The 27,500-nt window shown below is 42.2% G+C and overlaps 1 protein-coding gene across 2 annotated transcripts in view; it reads left to right on the top strand.

The window, feature by feature from the left end:
- The window catches only part of slc4a5a (solute carrier family 4 member 5a), a 48,688-nt gene that overhangs the window by 12,247 nt on the left and 8,941 nt on the right, over nucleotides 1-27,500 (top strand). For both annotated transcript variants that reach the window (XM_054731202.2, XM_054731201.2), the window contains exons 2-19: nucleotides 223-281; nucleotides 979-1,191; nucleotides 4,379-4,508; nucleotides 4,829-4,989; nucleotides 6,113-6,265; nucleotides 6,639-6,761; nucleotides 7,569-7,624; nucleotides 13,701-13,858; nucleotides 13,926-14,013; nucleotides 17,650-17,804; nucleotides 18,039-18,167; nucleotides 19,163-19,337; nucleotides 20,283-20,416; nucleotides 23,144-23,415; nucleotides 26,146-26,180; nucleotides 26,519-26,710; nucleotides 26,793-26,906; nucleotides 27,248-27,409. In XM_054731202.2, the coding sequence (XP_054587177.1) occupies nucleotides 224-281; nucleotides 979-1,191; nucleotides 4,379-4,508; nucleotides 4,829-4,989; nucleotides 6,113-6,265; nucleotides 6,639-6,761; nucleotides 7,569-7,624; nucleotides 13,701-13,858; nucleotides 13,926-14,013; nucleotides 17,650-17,804; nucleotides 18,039-18,167; nucleotides 19,163-19,337; nucleotides 20,283-20,416; nucleotides 23,144-23,415; nucleotides 26,146-26,180; nucleotides 26,519-26,710; nucleotides 26,793-26,906; nucleotides 27,248-27,409 (2,508 nt within the window). In that variant the 5' untranslated portion in view covers nucleotide 223. The remainder of the gene's footprint in view (nucleotides 1-222; nucleotides 282-978; nucleotides 1,192-4,378; nucleotides 4,509-4,828; nucleotides 4,990-6,112; nucleotides 6,266-6,638; nucleotides 6,762-7,568; nucleotides 7,625-13,700; nucleotides 13,859-13,925; nucleotides 14,014-17,649; nucleotides 17,805-18,038; nucleotides 18,168-19,162; nucleotides 19,338-20,282; nucleotides 20,417-23,143; nucleotides 23,416-26,145; nucleotides 26,181-26,518; nucleotides 26,711-26,792; nucleotides 26,907-27,247; nucleotides 27,410-27,500) is intronic.

The following is a 27,500-nucleotide window of genomic DNA, read 5'->3' as shown; positions in this document are numbered from 1 at the left end:
GACCATGGGACTGTTATAACTGAAGTGTTTAGGACATGGCGAGTTTAGTTTTAACTACGTTATGAACAGCTTATGCATCATATCATTCCTGCAGCTATATTTCTTTCAGTGTATTTCTTATCTAAATGCTACAGCTTTTATTTTGCCAAAATTAACCGGAAGAAAATATGAGGATGTTCAAGGTTGAAACTAGAGTACCTAAAGTCTTTTTCTTTCACTCAGGATGGACCAAGGAGACAGAGGGATGGATGCCTCTCACCTGCGGTATGAGGAAGAAGACGGTAAGTCTGTGAGCTTCAGCCAACTCGAGGACTGATTTTTTACAGATTTTTTCTTGGAAAGCTAAGTGAACAGAATAGGTCTTTATCAGTGAAATCCTGTCCTTAAATAATGCCAAGTGGGCTTTACCGATTAGACAAACTTGATTCTAATTTCTCCTGGGAGTTTATGTTGGTGACGACCCATAATAGGCTGCAAATGAGGAGAGATGAGAAGATACGGTTGTGTGTTTTCTGAGACACAAGGGAGTTGTGGATGCTTATTTGTGTCCAGCAGGCTCCGTGTCTTTTGAAAACACCCAATAATGCTGTCTCCCTGCCGTTCAGCTATTCCACCTGGAGTTGGGAGTGCAATTAGTTTTACAGCAACATCTTAATTGGCAGCAAATGATCAATCTAACATTGTCCAGGTTTTTGATGCTGGAGGGGGATTATGTGAACCTGAAACTGAATGAATTTTACTTGCAGCTGTTGAGGAAAGCTGTAGATGATAAGCTGACATGAGAAACAGTAAATAAATAATTCAGTTAGAGTCATTTAGCATTTATGGACCTCCTGTGAGTAAAAAGGATTGATTAAATGTAATCTGTTTTTAACTAGCTTCCTATGAAACATTTGAAGCTATTAAGACACTAATTTAAAGTACTAGAAAGTTATTTGTTGTACTAGAATGAAAATAAGAAACTGTACCTCTCTACAGACCATCAGTCCATTTACATCGGTGTCCCCGTATCTCGAGGATACCGCCGCAAACGCAGGCGAAGGCGCTCCAGCAGGGAGACGCAAGACATGGACAGGGACAGACGCTGCAACCAGCAGAGACACCATGACCATGAGCGCTACAAAGACATAGACATAGAGGAAGGACTCATGGATTCAGCTGAGCAGAGTCTCCAAGACATCAACCGCACAAGTAAGTCTGGTGGCCAAAACAGCAAAAGCATCAGAAGAACTGATTAACCGGCTGTCAGGGTTGAGTCCAACATGGAGCCAAATGTAGGACGCGAGTCTTAAACAAGCACAGTGCTGGCATATCGGGATCCTCACTCACTGTAAACACATGCTACACGCTACACATGGAGTGAGTGAGAGGTCCAATGTACTGGTAAGTAAGTCAGGAGGAGGAGCAGATAAACTGTGAAGGGTTTTACTGAGACTGACGGTAGCATTTTCATGATAAAGTGTCTTCTAAATCATTGTGATGAGACAATAAAGACCAGAAAAAGCCTTAAACAAGTCACTGACCATTTTAATCTCACACAGTTCATTGAACAGCCTACTCAGATAACTTCATGCTTAAACCACCCATATAGTTATTATTTGTAAGTAAACATGATAGAATCACTATGGATGATGGCGGACCATGTGTGGAGGAGCTGACCCGGAGGCAAAAATGCAGGCTCGGATAAAGTAAAAATGGTTTTGATAACAGAGCGGGAACGACAGGACAAAAACAACGCTGACAAAAAACACAATGATCTGACAAAGACTGATACAAGGAGGGAGGTATAAATACACAGGGCAAATGAGGAACACATGGGCAGGTAAACAAGGGGCAGGTGAAAACAATAAAGACTAATCAAGGGCAGGAGAGAGACACAGTCAGGGAGGCAGGGGCAGACCGTCATAAAGACTCATAAACCAATCTTTTCCTCGAGGAAACCGCAGTTCCGGCTAGCAACTATATAGAAAATGAAAGTAAATACAAGCAGTAAGTTTAGCTTTTTGAACAAAATCAGCTGAGATGGTAAACTGGTGCACCGCGGTGCTCCAGGTGCTTCGTTGCACAGGGGTGGTGGGGGACAGATATCTTTAGGAGCGGCTTGTTAAAAAAACTTAAAGGTCGCGGCTTCGATTTCAATAAAAGCAAGTTATGTTCAAAATAAATAAAAGTCCACGGCAGCGCGGGGACTGCCCCCTACCCCCTTCATACCATTATCGCCTAATCTTTGATAAAAAATACACAATTGCGCCACATTCCCACCACGAAGTGACCCCTTAACGACCTAAAGCTCCCTGATGCCGCCACGGCATTGTGGAAAATAGGCAACGATGTTTTATTAAAACGGCAAGTGGCAGCTTCGCTGGCTTGGGCAATTACCTCTCGCGTCAGATGCGGAAGAGCGGCGATGCGCTGCGAAGCACCGTGGAACGAAGAGAGCTTCTATTCGGCGCCCTTGTTAACCTATGGTCGCGTTCCCATCAGCTGAAAGCACGGCGAAGGCACACACTCCTGTGGAGAAACACAGCATTTCCATAATTTTAAATGCAGATTTTACAGCAAAAGATGGATTTAATAAACGTGAATACAAACAAATACGTTTGATTAAAAGTTAACGCTACAACAGCATTGTACACTACCACAAATACTAAGTTATTCACTTACACATTTAGAAAGGAACTGGTCTACAAAACAGCAGCCGGATCAGCACAGTTTCTGATATCAACAAGTTGGGCTAACTGGTTAAACACACACACACACACACACACACACACACACACACACACACACACACGGCAAGGCCACGGGGGTGGGGGGCGTGAGCAGAATCATCTAATTCTCGCCTGATGTGAACAGAAGAGCAATGTGCGAATTTTGTGAGCGATCCGCTTCCAAGCAGCAGGACTAGAGCAGGAAGACTCTGCTGTTGCAAATGCTAAAATGTCTCTCTCACCTGCTGCTGTGTGCACCGCCACTATGGCGTCTTGCCTTTTTGATGCATCTGGGTCACTGTTGTAGCGATAAATATGAATTTACATCTATATTTATCAAACGTGGTGGGGACTTAGCTTGTCTTCATCTTTTATAATTTTATATTAAATAACTCGCGGCACCACCCAGTTTTGTCTGTGTGAACTGGGACACTGGATTTAATATTTATTTTCTGCTCAATGTAATCAGTCTCAACGTTAACACCACATTTTAGTCCAAAGGATGAATTCTTGACATAATGTGCCAATTATTCCCAAGAATTATTAGACAATGATCAGGCATCATTTACGTTTTGTGAATTTATTACAAAATCAGTTAATACATTGAAAAAAGGACCAAACGCAGCTTATATAGTTTCATGCATGAAATTAAGAAAATTGTCAACCCAAAGCTTTATGGCAGTGCCAGGAAATAACTGATCCGTAATGAAAGTGGAAATTCGGTGACACCAGGATTATAGAAAATATTAGGAATGACTTCACTAAGGGGAACAAGTGTGTGTGTGTGTGTGTGTGTGTGTGTGTGTGTGTGTGTGTGTGTGTGTGTGTGTGTGTGTGTGTGTGTGTGTGTGTGTGTGTGTGTGTGTGTGTGTGTGTGTGTGTGTGTGTGTGTGTGTGTGTGTGTGTGACGTTTAGAGATGAATCTTTTACTCTGCACTGCCAGCAAGAAATCAGCAAAAACACAAGTTTAGAACAATGAACAATTAATTTGAAGGCTTCAATATCCTTTAATAAAGTAGATCCAGGTGAAGCTCTCCAGTGGCACTGACCAGTGGGAGATTAAAATAGATTCTGGTTCATCGGTCAGTGGAACCAGTCTGCTGGCAGCTCATTACAGCAATGGTAAAGGGTCTGTATTTATAAAGCACCGTCTAGTGTTTGTATCTCCTATTAGCCCACACACACATTCACACACTGATGATGATGAGCTATATCACAGCCACAGCTGCCCTAGGGCGCTCTGACAGAAGCGAGGCTGCTGAACACAGATGCCACCGGCCCGTCTGACCACCACCAACAGGTCTGGAGGGTGAAACTTCACCAACAGACTTAATTCCACGTATAAAAACAATGAATGGAGTTGAGAGGACAGTTTGATCCTAAGTCAAGCTTTAGTCCAACGGCCCATACTGCTGGTTAGACACACGAAACAGAATAACATGAAATACAGCAGCTCCTGCAGGAGGTGAATCGTTTTAAAGGTTAGTAAAAATAACACCAACCGTAGAGGCTTAGGATGGGAGGAGAAAAGCTAAAACTTTTATTGCAGTGCTGAAAATCTGAGCACCAAGTGGTAACATAGGAATGGTGGAAGTCTCAGAGGCCCTTTATGTCAGCTAAAAGCTTCAAAAATAAAACATAACAAAATCATTCTATCCTTCCTCTAGTGTCACCCGCCGCAGAGCGACTACGTTACATCCTGAGTGAAGACGATGACATGCACACACCAACACTCTTCACCGAGATGGACACTCTTCAACGAGAGGGTGATGAGCTGGAGTGGAAGGAGACGGCCAGGTACACGTCACATCAAAAACACACCAGCAGCATCTGCTGTGGGGAAGATTGATTACCAGTTTAAAAAGACTTGTCCTGTTCCAGCTGCTGTTGTGATCACAAATTCACTTTGACATTTCTGAAGGCAACACTGTTCGAGTTAAAATTCTGTCAATCTGAATGCAACCAACCTGATCAAAGGAAGTGAAACAGCTTTGTTAAAGTCTGCAGAGTAGCTGAGGAAAACCTGGCTAATTTATGTTGACTTTAAGAGTCAACAAGGACATCGGTGCTGGATGAAACCCTGCTGTGTGGACCTGACCCTCTCTCTGCTGCTTCAGGTGGGTGAAGTTTGAGGAGAAGGTGGAGGAAGGAGGAGAGAGATGGAGTAAACCCCACGTGTCCACATTGTCCTTGCACAGTCTTTTTGAGCTCAGGACATGTCTCCAAACAGGGACAGTGCTACTGGATCTGGAAGGCTACTCCCTGCCTCAAATAATTGGTAAGATGTTCAATACTTTTCTTTTGCTGCACATTCAGTTTTGTCAATGAAAACAAATTCAGGTGTAAGTGCGTAGATGGGACACAATCAAAGACTGTGACCTCACCCATCACGTCACCCGAAGGTTTCTGAAGAGCTGAATTTAAGCCCAGTGGGCGGTTCCCACCACCGCCATCTTGACCGAGTCACGAGTTTCACCCATCCCGGAAAATGCAAAAATTGGCAAAGATCTGGAGATGAGAGAGGGGCTGTGAGGGTGGAGCAGATGATGGTAGGAGATTCCTTTAAAGGAGCTCAAGATGTGCTGAAGTGGGAGCAAATAGAGAAGGAACAGTAGAGGACCCAGCACAGAGCCTTGTGGGACACCATGGGTGAGTAAGGTGAGGGAGGACCGAAACTTGGAGACGACCACCGAGAAGGAACGCTCAGACATATAAGAGGAGAACCACTTCAGAGCAGTTCCTGAAAGGCCTACCCGGTCTCTCAGCCTCTCCAGGAGCAGGTGATGGACCTGCAGTCAGGTCCAGCAGGACCAGAACAGAACAAGCACAATGACACGAGCCCCAATGATAAAATCTCTAATTTCATTCAAAGTTTGGTGAAGTCCTCTTTACTCTAGTTTGTTAAAGTACAGAATAAAAACACCTTTAGGTTCTTTTTTGATTTTTAACAGCGTGTAACCTCCGTCTCCTCCAGCAAGCTGTTTTTAGAGAATACTGTACAACTACCATATCTAAAATGTAATACTTATTTATTACAGATATTTGTTTCAGTTTATGTTTTAATTTGAACTACTAGGTACTTGGCCATCTTCAATATTTTTCTCCCGTAACTTAACTTCGCTCAGAAAATCTTGTCATTAATTTGTGTTTCCCTGTTTCTATATAGAACACTAGAACGTACAGTTTATGCACATGAATGTTTCACTGACTGTTTGCGGGCCTTAGCCCTGGGCTCTATGTGGAAAATAAAAGATACACACAATCTCGTAAAATCCCAAAATGTGTGTGTGTGTGAATCTAATGCATTGTTGTGTAAACTCACCATAGAAAATCTGTTTATAGGAGAAGGTTTTATTGACTGGATGATTTTTCTCCTGTGAAATGTTCCTGTTTGTGCGTAGATGACATCATAGAGAGACAGGTAGAAGAAGGGATGATACCGCTTGAGCTCAGAGAGAAAATCAGTTTTGTTCTTTTGAGGAAACATCGACATCAAACCAAGAAACCCATCCATCGCTCACTGGCCGACATGGGCAAGTCCAGCTCTTCTACCAGTGAGTTACTCGGTCTCAACTGCTGTAATGGATATGCCTTGCATGGATCTAGTTAAATTCAGGAGACACCAGGATGCCTAATATGAATAAGTGTGAACCTTCAGTCTGCACTAGTATACCATCAATGTGCACCAGTAGGGTTTTCAGTGTGCACCAGTATGCCATCAGTGTCCTCCTTAGGTAAATGAGTGCATGCTCTCCTTTTGCCACAAGGCTCATATGCTCCACAGGGGATGCATTAAGGTTTGATGAGATAATTATCACTGTAACATTTCCCTATCTCATCAGGACGGAGCACATGCTGCTCAATTAACCACAAGGCCTCACCTTCAACTATGTTGTTGCTGTGTGTCTCTGCTTCCTGCTTTACCAGATCGAAATGCAGCTCCCCGAGCCGGAGTGGGCTTGGGCCCGGTTCAGGGACAGGCGTCAAATTTTTACCGATCCACAGAAGATCTTTGCATGAAGCAGCCGTCTGCTAGCTACGGCCGTCTGCGTGAGTGTGCTTTTCACTCATGAGGATTTGTTTGTTTTATCTCAGTTGTTTTTTTATCCCAAAATTCTACATTCAAATAAAAATTAGATGTGGCTGAGCTTTTAAACTATGACTTTGAATCGTGTTTCCATCATTTTTCCACCATTTGGTACAATGTGGTTAATTAGATGAATGAAGCCAGGATTTATTGACTCTACCAGATGAGTCACAATAACAAATGCTGTGGTCGGGTCCTCACAACCCAGATGAAACACCGCAGTTACACCATGTTGAAATTTTATGCCTGCAGTGTTGCCTTGTAGATGGATATTTAGCATTTTAAAGTCTTTTTCTATGTGAAAAGGAGATCTTTCCTATTTTACGCAATGAAGATTGGACTCTTTTCAGACAAATGGGGTTAATGCCTTTTGGGACTGATACGCTAATGGCTAGGTCCAAAGTGCATTGCTGCTGATATCAATAAACAACTCAAACCTTCTATGAATTTACTCCAGAATTATCAGTTTATTATTAACCATGTCTTTGTAGAAGAAAGATTGTATTACACATTTATTTCTGCAGAAATATTTAATACTTCTAACCAAACTTCAAATTTGGGTGGCCATGGCTAAACAACATGAACCATTTCTCTGAGCTGAGGCCCTTCAGAAAGCTATCCAGAAAGATGGCAAGGATTTCAAATGTTTCCATAGCAACACACCTGGTAATAACATAAGTGCCACTTTACCTGTAGAAGTAAAGAAAGTGTTGTGGTGTAAGCTGTAATAACGTCCGACGGAAGGCGTTAAGAATTCTTTGGTGTTCCAGGTCACACTCAGAGCCGAAGTATGAACAATATCGCAGAGACTCCCAGCCCAGACCAGGTAAGCCTTTTCTGATTTGCTGCTCCATTTAAGTTAATATGCTACAAATTCACAAATATGAATATTAAAAGGGTTCTAGAATAATCTTTTTACAGTTGGAAACTGTTCATTGAGCCTGTATATTATACGAAACTTGTTTCTGAGAGCCCTGGCCGGTGGTCAAACACAACAACATAATAAAGCCCTATGGAAAGACTGCTTTCCTCCGCCCACTCAGCCAGGACATCAGCTGTGTCCTGATTGGCTGATTTTCTCCTATGGCACTGTGACTCTTACCTTAAGCTTGAAACTGCATGTACTTCTATGTACTGTACCCAGACAACTCATAAAGCAAGCTACAGGTATATGCCACATCCTGGAAAATTAGATGTGAGCTCCAACATTCTTCTTATTTTACTCTCGTGCAACAAAGACATTAGCAGTAGCTCAGGCTAGCGTTAGCAGTAGCTCGGGCTAGCATTGTAGTGTTGTTATTGCTTCCAACAACGTCTACATTATGCTGATGGTGCAGTGGGCTGGGACATGTTAGCTGGGCTGGGTATGTGTCTAAGCTTATGGCATGTTAAACTAACTTTTCTCAGAATGTGTCAACATGATTAATTTACATAGGAAAGCAAGTCCGTAACGACACAGAGTTTTGGGTGCATTTGTAACTCCAAGCTGCCTTTATTCCACAACAACACAGTGAATGTGGTTTTAAAATTTAAAACTGCTAACATTTAGGTTAGATCATTGCAATTTCAATGTGCACAATGTTGATATCAAAAAGGAAAGATTTGACTGAAGAAATGACATCTAATGTTCCATAAATGTATTTTCGGCATGCCAACAATAGATTTGACCCACTTGATCTCACTGCCCTTGATGCCCCTTTAACATAGAAGTATTTTGAGCAGAGTGTTGACATGGTAAAAGGACATCAGCAAGAAAAATAGGGGATTATTTCAACTGATTGTAATATTCAAATTGTATTTTTACAATATATTCTTTTTTTATTATTATTGTTAATGAGACCACAACGGGTGTGAAACGACTGGGATGAGAATCAGCTCCTATAAATCTGAGACCATGGTCTTGAGTCGGAAAAGGGTAGAATGCCTTCTCCGTATCAGGGATGATGTCCTGCCTCAAGTGGAGGAGTTTAAGTATCTCGGGGTCTTGTTCACGAGTGAAGGAAATATGGAGCTTGAGATCGATAGGTGGATTGGTGCTGCATCTGCAGTGATGCGGGCGTTGTACCGGTCTGTCGTGGTGAAGAGAGAGCTGAGTCAGAAGGCGAAGCTCTCGATTTACATGTCGATTTCTGTTCCTGCCCTCATCTATGGTCATGAGCTTTGGGTAGTGACTGAAAGAACGAGATTACGGAAACAAGCGGCCAAAGTGAGTTTCCTGGGCTCTCCGTTAGAGATAGGGTAAGAAGAAGAAGAAGAAGAAGAAGAAGAAGAAATCATTTCTATAACGCCTCTCAAGATAAAAATCACAAGGCGCTTCAGAAAAACAAAAAATGTAAAAATATTTTAAAAAATTAGAAAATGGTTAAAAATATATTTAAAATGAGCAAAAATAGACAATTGTGATTAAAAAATGTTAAGAAAGAGAAAGTGAATAGATAAGAGGGAAATCAGTGGATCCTGAGGAAGGTGGAATAGGTGGGGAGAGCAGAACAAGGAGAGGGTGATGGAGGTCACACAAAAGCCAGCTTGAACAAGTGAGTTTTCAGCTGCTTTTTAAAGGAGACCACTGAGTCCACTGATCTCAGGCTCAGGGGGAGAGAGTTCCAGAGTCTGGGGGCCACAGCAGCAAATGATCTGTCACCTTTGGTCTTTAGCCTGGTGCGCTGCACAACCAGTAGGCTTTGATCACTGGACCTCAGGGACCTGCTGGGGGTGTAGGGACTGAGAAGATCACCAATGTAAGATGGTGCTTGTCCATGCAAGGCCCTTTAGACCAGAACCAGGATCTTGAAATGAGCCCTGAAGTTGACTGGCAGCCAATGAAGCTGGAGGAGAAGCGGGGTGATGTGGGTGTGTTTGGAGGACTTGGTCAGAAGCCGAGCACAGGCGTTCTGAACCACCTGTAGACGGTTCAGGGAGGTTCTGCTCAGACACGTGAAAAGAGAGTTACAGTAGTCTAAGCGTGAGGAGATGAAGGTGTGGAGAACTGTCTCAAGTTCAGAGCGGGACAGAATGGGACTCAGCTTAGCAATGTTCCTGAGATGGAAGAAGGAAGAGCGAACAAGAGAACTGACATGAGAATCCAGGGTGAGAGCTGGGTCAAAGGTCACGCCAAGATTCCTGATGGAAGGTTTGGTGTGAGAAGAAAACTGACCAAGAGAGTCTCTGACTTTGGGAACCAGCTTGTCTGGGGCACAGATGAGGATCTCAGTCTTATCTTCATTCAGCTGTAGAAAGCTCCCAGCCATCCAGGCTTTGATAGAGTCTAAGCAGGAGTGTAACAGCTGCAGCTTAGAGATCTCATGGGGCTTAAAGGAGATGTACAGTTGCATGTCATCTGCATAAAGATGGTGGGAGATTCCTTTGAAAGAGCTCAGGATGTGCTGAAGAGGAAGCAGATAGAGGAGGAAGAGTAGAGGCCCCAGCACAGAACCTTGTGGGACACCATGGGTAAGGGAGGTGGTGGAGGACCTAAACTTGGAGACGGCCACAGAAAAGGAGCGCTCAGAGAGATAAGAGGAGAACCACTCCAGAGCAGTTCCTGATAGGCCTACCCAGTCTCTCAGCCTCTCCAGTAGCAGGTGATTGTCACCAGTGTCAAAGGCTGCAGTCAGGTCCAGCAGGACCAGAACAGAACAGTCCCCTGCATCACTGTGAGTCAGAAGGTCATTAGAGACCCTAAGAAGAGCTGTTTCAGTAGAATGAGCTCTACGAAAACCTGACTGGAAGCTATCATAGATGCTATGTTCATCAAGAGCAGCTGTGAGTTGTTTAGCCACAACCTTTTCCAAGATCTTGGAGATGAACGTAAGTTTAGAGATGGGTCTGAAGCTGCTATGGAGAGAGGGGTCGAGACTCTGTTTTTTAAGAAGCGGGTGGATTACAGCTTTCTTAAAGTAAGCAGGGACCTGACCAGAGACCAGGGACATATTAATTATAGAGAGCACACTGGAACCGATGGACTGAAAAGCACTTTTAAACAAAGATGAGGGTAAGATGTCGAGGGGGCATGCAGAGGTCTTCATAGAGTTAACTAGTTTGGTTAACTCAGGCAAAGAAACAGGAGCAAAGCTATCTAGGATGATGGGCCTGGTTGGAGTCGGGAGAGGCGGCGATAAGACTGAAGGAGAGATGCTAGATCTAACCTTATTGACCTTGTCCACAAAGAAAGACAGAAAGTTCTCACAGTCTGCAACAGGGTGGATGGAGGCTCTAGGAGAGGCAGGAGAGACGATGCTGCTGATGGTGTTAAACAGCACCTTGGGGTTCCCTTTGCTCTGGGACACCAGGTTGGAGAAATAGGAAAACCTAGCGTCCCTGACTGCAGAGTTAAAGGATGTCAGAAGAACCTTTAGGTGCAGCAGATGGACGTGGAGATAGGTTTTCTTCCACAAACGCTCAATTTTTCTGCATTGGCGCTTCAGGCTGCGAAGGCTGTCAGTAAACCAGGGAGTAGGGTTCACTGCAGGAACTGATCTGGTTCTGACAGGACAGATGTTGTCCAGAATGGAGAGGCAGTGCTCGTTAAACTGAGAAGTTAAGGAATCTGGGTCGTTATCAGAAGAACAGGGTGGATCAAAAGCAGCAGAAAAATTGCTAGCTGTGCTCTCATTAAGAAAACGAGAACTAACCATACGGCGAGCAGGAGGTGGGGACACAGAAACTGACAAGTTAAAGAAAACGCAATGGTGATCTGAAATATAAACGTCCTCAGGACGAACACTGTCAGCATTTAGACTCAGGGTAAAAACAAGGTCTAGAATGTGCCCCCTGGTGTGTGTGTGGGGCCAGAAACATGCTGGGTAAAGCTGAAGGAGTCCATGAGGCTGGAGAAATTCATGGCAATGTGATCGGAGGGATCATCAACGTGGATGTTAAAGTCACCAACAATCACCAGTCTGGACAGCTTCACAGTGGAGGATAGAAAGTCACTAAACTCCTGAAGCAAAGAACTGTTTGGACCAGGTGGACGATAGACCACAACAGAGTAGAACGGGTCCTTACGCCCGACTTCAATCAGCTGCAGTTCAAAGGAAGCAAAGTGACCAGAGGTTGTAGAGCTACAGGGAAGATGGTCTCTGAAAACAACAGCTAGGCCTCCACCACGACCAGAACCCCGGGGCTGGCTAAGAGAAGAATAACCACTCGGGCAAAGTTCAATCAGACCAGAATAATCAGATGTTTGCTGCCAAACTTCAGTCAGAAACAGAAAATCAAGGTTTTTAGAGAGAATTAGATCATTGAGCAGGAAAGACTTATTGTTAACAGAGCGGGTGTTTAATAGAGCCATGCTGAGTGAGGTGGAGGAATCAGAAACTACAGAAACAGCTGGAGTTAGTGGACGTAAATTAGCAGGGTTAGATCCACGGTGTTTATAAAAACCACTTATGGAGGGAACAGGAGGAGAAACCACTGAGGAATGAGGATAAACCGACCTTAAAAAACTTGGATGGAGAAACCGCGCCGCAACGCGGCCTGGCGGGAATGCGGAAGTGGGACTCAATTCGCCAAACAAACGAAAAGAAGCTAGAAGATCATGCCAATGTTTACTAGATAAACCACGCTTTAAGAGAAGTCTTATTCTCACCTGGATTCCTGCTCGTTTACCTCTTTTCCTCCAATGTTTTCCCGGGACCGAATGAACATCGCTGGAGGCGCGCTGGTTGGAATCGTCGTTTGGCTCCGGGCCAGTGCGCCACTCAGATAAACAAACAGGATGGTACGTCCTCGGTGCGTCTTGGGCGATCGTGAACGAACGGAAGGACAAAAGAGTCTGGCAATCATAGGAGATGGTAGCAGTGACACTACTGAAGAGGATAGCAGACAGACAGTCCAACCAGGAGGAGACCTAAGCTTAGACTGCTGCCCCCCACGACCCAATCCCAGATAAGAGGACGATAATGATTAAATGGAATCGATGTCAATGAGACACTTTTTTCCTCCCTTTCTCTGTAACTTTTGTTCCTGATGTATTGTCATGGTCAGCCACTAACGTGTAAACTGTTTCAGCCCGCTGCACTTCAAGGGCATGTTTGTGTCCGCTTATAATTAGTGCTGTTTGCTTTGTGAATCTGATGCTCAATATGTACCTTTCATCATCTTCCACTTTGTCATTTCTAACTTTTGTAGACATTATAAATGTCTCAATTTGTTCAATTAGGACTTCCTGTTATAACAAAAGTGTTTGAAGCTTGGTGACGTACGCTGGGGCAGTTCTAGGAGTGTACTGTTATTGCAGGGATCAGACGGCTAATATCCAAACCATGCAGGTCATGAGGCACTCACCAGGAGGACTGATGTGTGAAAACACTGAATGAGGATTTATTTCTGAGTAGGTCTCGTTGAGATAAGGAAGTACATTAGTTACTAACAATACGATAACAACTAGCGGTCCCGTTTGAGCTACCAGTACTCCAGGTTTGACTGTTTGTTTAAATTCTGTGTACAAACACATGGGTCACATGTGACATTGAGAAAGGGATTTGTTTTTTCTGAGTTATTATTCTTGTTGCCTCACTGTCAGTGTCAAACTGGATGATGTGTTGGGAGCATGGACCTCCAGTGCCTGGTCTGCATGTTGCTCTCTCACATTCAGCCTCAGATCAGAGTTCCTGCATCTGTAGTTTCCTGTCACACCTTTATGTGCAGTCAGACAGGTCCGGTTGGCTCCTTTGCTTTTTATCACAAATCTGGTCAACCTCTTTATAGATTGTTCTTTAGCTCACTGGAGGACTGGTGTGTGTCGGAATTAAAAAACCAAATGTGAAAGCGTAAGTCGAGTCACAGACATAGTACATAAACATGCCAGATGCTGTGAAACACCCCCGTTCCCTGTTGGGTTAAAGTGTAGAGGGACTGCATGGTTTGTGTTTTCTCAGCACTTTTCCTCTGTTTTCTTCTAGTTGAAAAATAAATTCATGAAGAAAATCCCCCGAGATGCAGAAGCATCAAACGTCTTAGTGGGCGAAGTGGATTTTCTCAACAAACCCTTTGTTGCGTTTGTCCGTCTGGCCCAAGCAACGACACTTGGAGGCCTCACAGAGGTTCCTGTTCCCACCAGGTAAAACAAAGTTCTTACACACATCTGCAATGCCAGCACATTCCTCACATGTATTTTACTGCTGCAGATTCCTGTTTATTCTTCTGGGACCCCAAGGAAAGGCCAAGTCTTATAATGAGATCGGACGAGCCATAGCAACCCTAATGGTGGACGATGTAAGTGTGGAATGTTGTGTCTGGGAAACGTCTTGATGACACCCACTGCTCTTTGGAAGAAAAATATTGCTGTTGCTGAGTTTGGAGAACGTGGGCCGGTACTCTCTGAAGGACCGTGGTTTCCTGTTAAAGGTTAATCACGTAGCTTTGATGTGCCAGTCCACTAAGATGCCCAGTTTTGTGTTTTGATTATGTTGGGACGTTGTTCTTAACTGCAACAGTCGGCACAAGGTTAGGACTGGAGTAATAGATTGTTTTTATCATAGGATTCCTTCAGTAAATTGTCGTGTTCAAAGTCTAATATTATACTTAGAAAGCAGAGTGACATTTAAAAAATGTATTATAGACACAGATTCAAATGTGGTCTAAATAGATTCAACACTATAAAGTTGTATTTTGTGGTTGAAATTAACCAAATTTATGATCTGGCATTTAAATTAGCTGCTGATTGTTTCTTACATCACTGAAATTTGATAAAAACGTGCCTTGTGATCATTATCTAGCAAGGCGCTATAAAAACCTTTCATTTTTCTGGATTTCTGCTGTAAAACCTGTAATGATGAACACAGATAAGGGAACAAAAAACTGGCATTTTACATGTGCAGCTTGTAAGTAGCAGCTATTATTGTTTTCACTTTTGCATGTTTTGTAAGGTATTTGCTCCAGAAGCACTGCCCTGATATGCCATGGCCTAATTCAGTGTTTCCCAATAAATAAATCTATATCATGATCTAGTTTGAAAGATATCATGATATATTCTTTCCTTCTGTTTCTACATGTCAGCATGACTTTTGAAAAGTAAGAATGCCATTTAAATAACATTTAATGTTCCTTGGAAAACATTTAAAGTGGTTTTAACGTTGTGTTAGGATTCTTTCTCCAAACAAAACAAAAAAAGTCACATGAAATGAATAAAGATCAAGACTTTTTAAATAAAATGCAAACTAAATGTGATGAAAATACAAAATTCTAAAAAGGTTGAACTGAAGTGAAAAATGTAAAAACAGAAAAGACATTTCTTCCCTGCTCCTGATTCCAGATTCATTTTTCATGGTTTTTTTTTTTACTCGTAGAAAGTAAAGCTGTTATGGCAAATCTACAGAACAAGCTAGGTTTTGAACACAAAACTGTCATAAAACACTCACCCCTCCCCACAGGTGCATGCTCTAATGGGAAACAGGCTTCAGCAAACACAAACGGTTGTTTTCCGCTTGGTCCTGGAGCTCAACCAGTGTCGATTTAATATAGCGTAATATTGTTGTTGGATGGTAAAAAGTGCAGGGGTCAAACCTTGACTTTGGAAAAAGTGGGGGGGACATGTCCCCCCTGTCTCCCCCAAAATTACGTCCATGGTTACAACTGTAAAGATGCAGCCTGTAAAATAAATGCCTGCGTGAATCAATGTTTACACAGATGTGCTTGCTGAAAATGCTTACATAGACAACTCCAATTGGGATTACCGGTAGGTTTTTTTCTACTGCACACACACACACACACACACACACACACACACACACACACACACACACACACACACACACACACACACGCACACTTGTATTTATCTGTTTGTGTGGACCTCCATTGACTTCCATTCATTTTAGTGATGAATGGAACTATGCCTAACCCATACCCATACCGTAACCCTAACCATAGGTTATTTTCCTAAATCTAACTTAAACTAACTTAAAATAAAAGTTAATTCAGACCATACCTCTAAAACCCTAACCCATCGTATGGACCAGCAAATGTCTCCACAATGTAAAAATGTCCACACAGTACAGGTTCAAGTCAAACTTTGTCCACTTAAACATATAAAGACAAGAACACACACACACACACACACACACACACACACCCTTTGTTGTTCCAATAGACTTTAAAATGACTATCATTGTTTGAGCATTTTTCTGTGCAGAGGGACCAGCGTGTGAGTTTTTCTGAATAGCTGACACTACACAAAAAATGCAGAAAAAATGAAAAATATTTTTTTCTGATTTGTGACTCCCTAGAACCCTCACAATTCACCCCCAAAAGAAGTCCTCTGGACATAACACACAAAACATTATTTATTTTTTAATTTTTTTCATAATGTTGATTTTTTATTTTATTTTATTTCATTTTGACAAAGCATGGTGCTAAAGGGGTTAAATCTCAAAATCACACAAATATTGTACTATCTTTAGTGAGGACTTAAGCTACATGAGTTGTGTAAAAAAAAATGATATTTGAAATAATAATTTTGCCAAAATGCATTTTTTGTGCGAGGGTTCCCAGAGTAGATTTTTTAAGGAACCTCCAAGGGTTAAACCTAAACCAGGTTCATATAACCAATGTTATCCCATCTTCTTCACAAGTACTCCACCCAGCTGATTTCATTCAAAGCTGGCACAGTTTGACAATATTCATGCACAATCATGGGTGGTTGTTGGAGACAAAATAAGAGAATTTACATCATGTCAACAGTACACTGTTTATACCATGCATAAATTAATTTAGGTTTTCATTAAGCACAACACATCTTAAACCAATGTTTGTTTGTTTTTACCAGGGCACAGCTAATGCTGTCGACCGACTGATACCCATCGTCTAAGAAATTAAATATCAATGTTTCCACAAACCCCCTGGAATGTGGTCACGTACCACTAGGGGTACGAGTACCCCTTGTTGGGAATCACTGAGCTAGATGACCAAGAAAACCTTTGAGACAATCTTGAGTTAGTTAGGCATGAGGCTGAGCTGCCACTCTTATCAGTGGATTTGAAGAAGTCGTCCGTCAAATGCATGTGGTTGGAGGAACGATAAGCATTCTGCTGATTATATCAGCATGCAAATGATCTCCACTATTTTTGACAAGCTGTGCACACCAGTGCACGTTCATGTGTCACAACACCATATTGTATCATGAGATGACACTTTTGTTCTTCATGCAAAAATGTAAACAAGCACTGTTGCTTCTCAGAAAGAAGGCTGCAGATTTGACAGCCAGCTGGTGCCTTCTCTGTGGAGTTTGGATGTTTTCCCTGGCGTGCACGGGGTTTTTCAGGGGCTTTCTCATACATGTGCATTATGTTAAGTGGCCCTGGGTGTCAGTGGCCTTCCTGTGATGTACCGTTGATCTGTCCTGGGTGTACCCCACCTCTACCATAATGACTGCTGGAGATGGGCACCGGTGATCCAGACACTGAAAAGAAACAAGTATTAAAGAAGGGACAGAAATCATGACATGGCACAGCTATAGCTAGCACACACAGAGGACTGGATCTTCAGTGCAATAAGTCTTGGATGTGAAAGTAAAAGAAAACCTAAAAACTGTAGTTTAAAAAAAAGTGTAATGAAAGCAGATTTCAATTTCCTGGCCTATAATTAAGCTGAGGCTTTCTTTTATATCCGCATAAATTGAACTCATAGAGATGATCATTTCTGAAGAAACGGGGAAAACGTTGTGATGTCTGTTATGTAGCTGGGGAAAGAAAATCAATGAGAGAACCAAACACCAACAGAAAACGGAGATCGTAGTACTCTTTATTTTGAAAGTTTTAACATAGCTTTGTGTGTTTCTTGTTGTTGCTGCAGTTTTACTTTGATCTAAACCAAACAAAATGGTTAAATCATCTCCATTTTTCGTCCTCTCAGCTTTTCAGTGATGTAGCTTACAAGGCCAGAGATCGGGAAGACCTTATTGCTGGCATAGATGAGTTTTTAGATGAAGTGATTGTGCTTCCACCCGGAGAATGGGATCCTAAAATCCGTATTGAGCCACCAAAGAAAGTCCCCTCAGCTGACAAAAGGTTGGTGTTTCTCTAAGTTCAAGAAGATGTACAAGAACACTGTGCCTGCAAAGATTAGCAGTGTTTATCAAAGTTACTTTGTTGTCAAACATGAGGACTTGGCAGCGAAAGAAATTGTTTCCTGGTTGAAAGCGAGAGATAAAGGCTTAATGGTGTAATCCGTGCCAACCCTGATCAAAGTTTGCAAGCCTCTTTGTTACTCCAGGCTGTTGTGTTCATGTGTGTTTTCTGCAGAAAATCTGTGTTTTCCTTGAACGAAGTGGGACAGATGAATGGTGCAGCAGGAGGAGGGGGAGGCCTCTCGGAGGATGAGGAGATGCCAGAGCAGCATGAACTTGGTGAAGAGCTGGCGTTTACTGGACGGTAGGCAGTTCAGGACACGTGATGTGTTGAAAGTGTTAGATCAACACGAGCAGGCTCTGGCCCAGGCAACAATCTAAATGTGGTTTTGTTTATCAGAGTAGGTCCTTCAAGTACAAACGTACACACGTTTCCTTTTTGTTGTTAAAGATTGGCAGTTTTTATGGCAGTTCCAGCTGTGAAAAGGCAAAAGCGATTTTGGATTTGTAGTCTTGAATCTGAGATTTCTATGCCAAGAGAAACCTTTAACCCTCCCACTCAATGGGTGTGACCCTGGTATTGTAGCTCAACCGAGCTTCTTCAAAATAAAGAATGAGACGAGACTTTGTCTTGCTGAACTCGAACTTTAGTGAATTAGAACTCCTTACAGGAAATCACATGTCTGCTCTTAGCACCAGTTTTTTCTCTACTTCCTGGTTTTTCGTTAAGCCTTCTGGGAACACGCTAAGTCTCATGGGTAATGAAGTTTTAAAGATTACACAATACTGAGCCTCTTAACTAATTTCAAATCAGAAATACTGTCTCATATCACTAAATAATCAAATTAAATAATATGTCCTTGGTGAACATTCAAACTCAACATTTCCATGAACTAACATAATAGTCATTTCTATTTGTTACTAGCATTAATATAACCCCCCCTGCTCTTATAATAATTCACAACACCCGGAGGGAAGGTTGACCATTGAGCAGGGTTGTTGGTTTATCCCTTGGGTTCACGTGGCAGGGGTGAGGAGTGAGCACCACCTCACCCCTGCCACGTGGACCCAAGGGATAAACCATCAATCCTGCTCAATGGTCAACTTTCCTCGCGGGGTGGGAGGGTTAAAGTAGTGCAATCAAAAAAACCACAGAGGCAGCATTTGAGTTTGGTTTCCTGTTTAGTTCAATCTCACTTTGACTCATATGCCCTGCTGTGACCCGTGCTTCAGAGTGTAAACATGTTTTATGCTGAGTGATGGAGGTGTAAACATCCTGAACACGGCTTTTGTCTCCAGCTTCTGTGGTGGTCTGTACTTGGACATTAAGAGAAAATTACCATGGTTGCCAAGTGATCTCTATGAGGGCTTCCATATTCAGTCCATCTCTGCTGTACTCTTCATCTACTTGGGTTGCATCACCAACGCTATCACCTTTGGTGGTCTGCTCGGAGATGCTACAGACAACTACCAGGTAAGAACTGACCACACAGAGGAACAAAAAAAAGGCCTCTTGTTTACTTGGTGTGTCCTCCTTCACTGACATAATCACGTAGTTTGAGTTTGAAGGCTGAGACCCAGTCTAACCAGAAGAAGAGAGAAGTAAACCGAAGCATGCATGAACCGTGACTGACGGAACATGACTGATACTTGGCAGACAAAGCTGTTCTGTAGCCTACGTTATAACACTTAGCATAATCCTTACTAAACAGTACACTGTGTATAATTTTACAGTAAAATAATCACTTAACTGTCTTATGTCTCAATCACGTTGGAAGGAAGGTTACATTGAAACCGATTTACTTCTCAGCCAGGTGGGAGGTTGTCTGTTTTTCTCCTTTCGAAAATTCTGAAGGACATTGTTTTTGTTTACAATCTGTGAGCCTGTGCGTTTACCGAGTCTGCGCTAAGCTAACGCTGCAGCATTTGTTAGACACTGGCCGGCAGAACGTAGCAGCGTTTTGTATCGCTCCTAAGTCAGTAAATAGGAGCGACCCCTAAGAAGCCATGGCATCTATCGGGTGAAGCAGGCTAGAAACTAGCATTGAGCTAACAGAGCTAACAGTGAATTGGCAGCAAATAGACGACTCTAAAATTTGCATGATAACGTTCTTACTCGATCCTTACATAATGCACCTTTAAGCTCAGCAAAACAAATTTACTTACAAAAGGTAATTTTTGGACCAATAAAACACTTCGTATGCACAGCTGGATGCAGTTCCTGCTCCATAGTTACACTGTTACTAGAAATGGCTCAGGTGCTTTTTAGAACACATCATGCATCCTGTCTGCCATAAATGGTCAAAGCAAAGTCCCTCATGAATACTCTGCATGTACATTAGCAGGCTGATCAGTGGCTAATTGTATTTGGCAACCACTTGTATTTTATTTCCACCCTTGGGAAATACTTGTCTTTTAGGGTGTGATGGAGAGCTTCCTGGGTACAGCCTTGGCTGGTTCTGTCTTCTGTCTCTTCAGCGGTCAACCCCTCATCATACTCAGCTCCACTGGACCCATCCTCATCTTTGAAAAGCTTCTATATGAATTCAGCAAGTGAGCTCTTTTGATCATACGATTGTTCTACAATGCAAAAATGCATTATCAAGCACATCAGGATCAGGATGCTGCATTGAAGTGGGCAAAAACATTTCTAAGTAAAGTTTATTTATATAGCTCTTATTAGAGCAAGAAAAAATCTCAAAGTGCTTCACAAAGGAAAACACATCAAATTTTCTAATTTGATTAAAAGTAAATGTAGGAGTAAATGAAAAAACATAATTGAAATAAATAAATCATAAAACAGGGGAAAAGGTCATATTATAAATGAAAAAAAGGGGATGGTGGAAACTGTGTTAGCCAATTACAGGCCTATCCCACATTTGACTTACTTATCTAAGCTGCCTGAGAGGGTTGTATATTGCATTTTTAGACACTCACGAACTCTGGAAGATCTTTCAGTCAGGGTTCAGAGCAGGTCACAGTACCGAGAGTGCACTTATAATGGTTCTTAATGATGTTTTTTAGCTTGTGACGGGGGGATGCTATCATTCTTTTGATGTTAGATTTGTCTCCAGCCTTTGACACGGTTGATCATGACATACATTTGGATCAGTAACAACATTGGGCGGGAATTACCGGTGCAGCCCAACAATGGCTACGCTCCTACTTATCCGACAGGAGTTTTTGTGTCAGTGTAGGTGAAACTTCCTCGACCTGGGCGGGACTCAAGTGGGGTGTACCACAGGGTTCTGACTGGGTCCACTTCTTTTTGCCATCTACCTAATACCGTTGGGGAATCTTCTTCGGCGGTTTGGCATGCGTTTTCATTTTCATGCTGACGATTGTCAGATCTACCTCCCCCTTCAGCGGGGGGTCGATGGGTCAATATCAAAGCTTGTAGATGCCTTAGAGGATGTGCGCTCCTGGATGGCTACAAACTTTTTACATCTGGATGACGCTAAGACTGAAGTAATTGTACTTAGCCCTGGCATGTCTACACTCCCATGCAATGCTGTGAATCTGGGCCCTTTAGCATCTAACAAGAAGACCACCATCTGAAATTTGGGAGTACAACTGGACTCAGCCCTTAAATTCGATGCGCAAATCAACCAGGTTGTGCGATCGTGTTTGTTTAACTTAAGGCGACTAGCCAGAATTAAGCCCCTGCTGTCCAGAGTACATTTAGAGACTGTCACACATGCTTTTATTCTTTCAAGGCTTGACTACTGCAATGCATTGTATGCCGGCCTTAGTCAGGGTGCAGTTGCACGCTTGCAGTTAGTAGAAAACTCTTTTTCAGGATTTTATTTTTTGTTTTTACTCTCCTTTCTTAATTACATTTTTATGTTAGTTTTACAAGTGCTATATTTTATTCTGATGGTTTTATGTTTTTACTGCGTTGTGTTCAACACCTTGGGCGTTTGCAAGGGGCTTTATGAATAAATAAATGAATGAATGAAAACCGTAATATTTAAACAAAAGTGATTTTAAAGAGCAAGTTACCATAGCTCAATTGATCAGCTGCTTTTGCTGATAAACTGTATAAATGAGTGTCTATTAGTGATGTAGACATGTGTAGTCATTATTTTTGGCATTTTAATGAATCATATTCTAAATATACTAAATATTCAGATTAAAATTGTCTGTGTTGGTCCATCTTCATGTTTAAATGTCTTCATTAAATCTGAATTTGAATCAACCATCACTACTGGCTAAGCAGTGATTTGTGACATTTATTAATATTTGTGATGTTTACTAATATTGATGACTTTTATAGATATTTGTGACGTAAACTAATATTTGTGACGTTTACCAATATTTGTGAAGTTTATTAATATTTGTGACATTTACTATGACTTGTGATGTATCTCTCTCTCTCTCTCTCTCTCTCTCTCTCTCTCTCTCTCTGTATGTATATATATATATATATATATATATATATATATATATATATATATATGTTCTTCTTTCTTTAATAAAGTCATTGGAAAAAAAAATATATATACACACACACACATATATATCTATATATATATCTATATACGTATGTAGATATATATGCATTTTTTATGGAACTAAACTATTGAAGATCATTGCAGCCACTGTTAGTGTGTGTGTGCGTGGGGGGGGGGTGACATTTACTAGGATTTATTTAGGATTTATTAATATTTGTGGTGTTTACAAATAATTGTGATATATATATACCAATAATATACACATGTATATATATATATATATATATATATATATATATATATATATATATATAATATATTATATATATGCATATATTATATATATAATATATATAATATGTACATATATAATATATATATATATGTATATATATATATATATATATATATATTATATATATATATATTTATATATAAATATACATATAATATATATGTATATATATTATATATATGCATATATAATATATGTATATATAAATATATATACATATATTATATATATATATATATATATATATATATATATATTATATGTGTGTTTGTTTGTGCATGTTTGTGTGTGTGTGTGTGTGTGTGTGTGTGTGTGTGTGTGTGTGTGTGCATGTTTGTGTGTGTGTGTGTGTGTGTGTGTGTGTGTGTGTGTGTGTGTGTGTGTGTGTGTGTGTGTGTGTGTGTGTGTGTGTGTGTGTGTGTGTGTGTGTGTGCGCGCGCGCATGTGTGAACATGAGCTATATTCATATGTAGAGTCACTTTTACTCAGGAACTGTGTTAACTGTGGTTTTCTAACACCTCTCTTCCAAAGGAACAATGGCATAGATTACATGGAGCTGCGTCTGTGGATTGGCATTCACTCTTGCCTCCAGTGTCTCATACTTGTTGCCTCCGATGCCAGTTACATCATCAAATACATGACTCGGTTCACTGAAGAAGGTTTCTCCAGCCTCATCTCTTTCATTTTCATCTCTGACGCCATCAAGAAGATGGTGTCCACTTTCAAGTATTACCCCATTAACACCGACTTCAAGCCGGACTATGTCACCACTTACAAGTGCGAGTGCTTGGCCCCAGACCCAGGTGAGTTCACCCCTTGGTTCAGGGAGTTTGGGGGTTGGGTGGGTTGGCTCATTCATTTGATATCATAGTCATTGCGTGTAACCAATAAAATAATAATTTTATTCCACCTCTACAAACTGCAGTTATACTGTTTACCCGCTAGTTTATCCAGCTGTGTAAGGACAGTTGTAGGATTAGACATTTTTTTTCCAGATCAGAGCTGCCAAACTAGAACGACGACATGTTTTTCCGTATTCATCAGGCGTGTTTCCACTATCGGAACTTCGGGGTAATTTTACAGGAACTTCCCGGCATGTCTCCACTTCACCGGGCTGACTGACAGGACCATTTTTCAGGGACCAATGCAGTACCTGAACAGGGCAGAGTGGTCCAGTGGTGAGCAGAACTTTTGGATAACTCACGCCGCTTGGTTGTAACTCAGTAGAAAATTACATCAGCAGACGTTGTCGAAAACAACCAACATTTGTAAAATTAGAAGAATTCCTGCTGAAGCAGAATGGAAGCAGAAGCAAATAAGCACCATTCACACTGCTTTAAAATTACCAACACTAAAACACGCAGCAGAAAGCGTCTACAACACCATCCACAGGCTTTTGTTGTCTCACAGACACCGTAAACAACGGTGCTTCCTTGGGTCATTGAACACCACATTTCACATAACTCCGTACCTCTTCCAGTCATTCAAATGGATTAAATTATGCTGTACTTGGACAAAATAAAACTTTTAACGTTTTTTTTATCTCTGTGGACACCTTTTGGTGCTGATCAGTGACATCACTCACTGCCAAAGCAGTCGCGATGTTGCTGACGTCTGTGCAAAGTCCCGAAAGGACAGAATTTGTATGGAGGACTGGGACATCATATCTCCCGGTTAATTTCCACCTCCCAGAAATTACCCTTAAATTCTGGGTAATGGAAACATGCCTATCAGTGTGGAAAAACCCAAGCAGCAGGCTGAAACACGGAGGAAACAGAAAAACATGGCTTTTATAAAACAAACAAGCTAAAAGGACAGCTCAGAGAAACCCTCTGAAAGACCAAGAAGATGTGTCTCCGTGGATCGGGATGAAGTGGGAGACAACAGAGGTGATAAACTGGTAGCAGGTGATTAGTGACATGAGAGCCGGGCTAATTGCACAGATGGGAAACAGCTGCGGGGGCTGATGGGTTAGGGAACTGAGACAGAGGTGAACAAAAGTACGAAGAATTTAAATAAATAAAATAGAACAAGATAACTAATAAAAGCTGTTCAAACGTAATCCTAAACAACATAAAACTTAAACTTAAGTCCCAAAAACCCAACACATTCTCACACCCTAAGCGTAGAAAAATGACGCGGTGTGACCAAGCGTTTGTTTCCGACGCGTAGGGAGACCCTGCGCCGGCGTCGGGAGGGGATGCGCTGTGCCAGAGCATCGGTGTCTAACGCCCACGGTAAAACGAAGATTTCACCGACATTTCACCTCTAACTTCTAGCGATTTAACCTTCCCCTCACCCCCATCCTAACCTTAACACAGTATGTCGGTCTAAATTTTTCCGTTAAGCGTGTTTGAGAGGAACGATGAAACGCGAAACAAAGCTTTGCATGCACAAGCTGGTCAAGGTTAGAATGGGGGTGAGGGGAAGGTTAAATATCAAGAGGGTAAAGGTCACGATTCAGTGAAATGTCCATTTTACCGCGGGCGTCACACACCGATGCTCTGGCGCACCGGGTTGCCTCCCAAAGCGCAGGGGCTCCCAACGCGTCATTTTTCGACGCTTAGGGTGTGAGAACGTGTTGCAACAAAAGCCAGTGAAGATTAAAATAGTTAGCATGTTTAGGTCTGACCAGCGGAAATCACTGGTTTTCCACAGACCTTTTTGGATACATGCAGCTGTCTTTCTTGTTAATGAGTGGACTTCTGAAATCACGCGTGGTGTTGCAATTCTCCCGTGATTTTGTGACCTCACTGGATCAGTTGTGTGGAACACTTTCGCTCCCATTTTGCATCAGAGTTGCTCCCAGTTGGAAAGGAGCTTGCGAGTAAAACGCCGCTAATTTGTTACGCGTCGCTTTTGCGGCTGGTGGAAAGGAAGGGTCACACTCGACCAAAAGTGTACGAGCCGATGACTGAACACGCCCCCCAGCCTTCCTAGACTCTAAAGACACAACGTCCACTTGTTTCAAAAGCCCGCCTCACGCCTACGGCTGCCTGACCACCACGGTAATGGCGGCGGCTCGACTTCCGGTTATTTGGCCGAATCACTCTAATAAATAATGCATCAGTCGGCTTTAGTCTAAGGTCATCAGAAACAGGGAAACACAGAGCGGAGTCAAATTGAAATGGATCTGAATATTGTCAGATGCTCCCGGCTGTGTTCACCTTCTTGTGAAATGTGAAGCGTTAGCTGATGTGAACTTTGATTTCTGGGACTGATTTATTTCTCGCTTACCTTCATGCACAAACAATTTGGCTGCCGTCTCTTGTAAGTGAGCATCCAGTACTTTTTTCTGCATGGGTCTCCAAGTGTTTCTCAGCAACGCCCAGCAGCTGAATTCTCATCATGTTTTGCTTTTTTATTTTTGGTTCCCTCTTGTTTTCCTCCCTTTTTCACTTTCTGTCTGTTGACCTCATCCCCCCCCCCCCCCCCCCCCCCCCCCCACACACACACACACACACACCTCCACCTCCACCCCGACCTCCACCCCCACCCACTAACAGTGGCTGCAATGATCTTCGATGGTTTAGTTCCAATGCCAGATAACAGCTCTAGTATCTCTGGGGTAAGTGCTTGTTTTTATTCAGTTTTCTTTCTCTTGTACTATATTTTGGTTTTTTTTGCATTTTAAACAGGCTTTTTGAAAGGTTGGAAACAATTTTAGTTACAAATTGATCAAAATTGTGTTTCCAGACAAGCAAAAGGCTCATTCAGAGCTAACCCCAGTATAAAAGAAACAAATGGTTGCTTTGCTCTCCTCTTTCTGTCCTTGTTTGGATCTCGTGTGTCCCTTTAACCGCTCCCATCCCTCCACCCTTTCTAACTTCATATGCTCTGTCTGTCGTTCAAACACTTTACTTGTCGTTCTTCCCTGTCTGCCCAACACTGCCACCACCATCCCAGTTGAATGTGACAGCTCTGGACTGGAGTCAGCTGAGCAAGAAGGAGTGTCTGAAGTACGGAGGCTCCTTGGTGGGAAAGTCCTGCAAATTTGTCCCAGACCTGGCCCTCATGTCCTTCATTCTTTTCTTTGGCACCTACTCCATGACTGTCTCTCTCAAGAAGTTCAAGTTCAGTCGCTACTTCCCAACCAAGGTGACAGAACATCAGCTGGAATAAACCTTTTAAAATCGGTTCCTGCACCCGATACTTAACATTGCTCCTTCTGTGCCCCCAGTTAAGGAAGCTCATCAGTGACTTTTCAATCTTCATGTCCATCATGACGTTTGTTGGCCTCGACATGCTGATGGGACTTAAAACTCCCAAACTAATCGTTCCCACAGAATTTAAGGTACAACTCGCTGTAACCAGGAATAAAGTTTATCTGCTCAAAAGCAAAGTTTGCAGTGTAGAGGAAGAGGATGCCGTTCTAGTTTAGTTAGCACACAGGCTGTTAACTGGTGAAAGGCTGCTGTAGGGAGAGCGTGTGTGAGTAATCAGATTACATGTGAAGCTGTCTCCAGATGTCACCTATTCTGGCCAATAAAACAAAACCTCATACAGGTTTTATGTCCCACCAACTGTCTCTAATCCACAGCGATGGGAAAACAAAGACAATGTGAAATGATTGGAATTGTTCTCTTGACGTTTTTATACCCGAAGAGTTTGAAATGACTTCTCCTCTCCCATTAGCCAACGAGATCAGACCGTGGCTGGCTGGTGATGCCTTTTGGAAAGAACCCATGGTGGGTTTACCTAGCTAGCTTTGTTCCTGCTCTTCTTGTGACTATCCTCATATTCATGGACCAGCAGATCAGTGCTGTCATTGTCAACCGCAAGGAAAACAAGCTAAAGGTTGGTCAAATCAAGAAAACATCTTCACAATGAACTTGTGAGTTGTTACGGGACACGCTGTTGTTTAAATCAAAACAATGTCATTGTTATT

The sequence above is a fragment of the Nothobranchius furzeri genome, chromosome 17 (assembly GCF_043380555.1).
Source record: "Nothobranchius furzeri strain GRZ-AD chromosome 17, NfurGRZ-RIMD1, whole genome shotgun sequence".
Lineage (NCBI taxonomy): Eukaryota > Metazoa > Chordata > Actinopteri > Cyprinodontiformes > Nothobranchiidae > Nothobranchius > Nothobranchius furzeri.
This window is presented reverse-complemented; position numbering and strand designations above follow the sequence as displayed.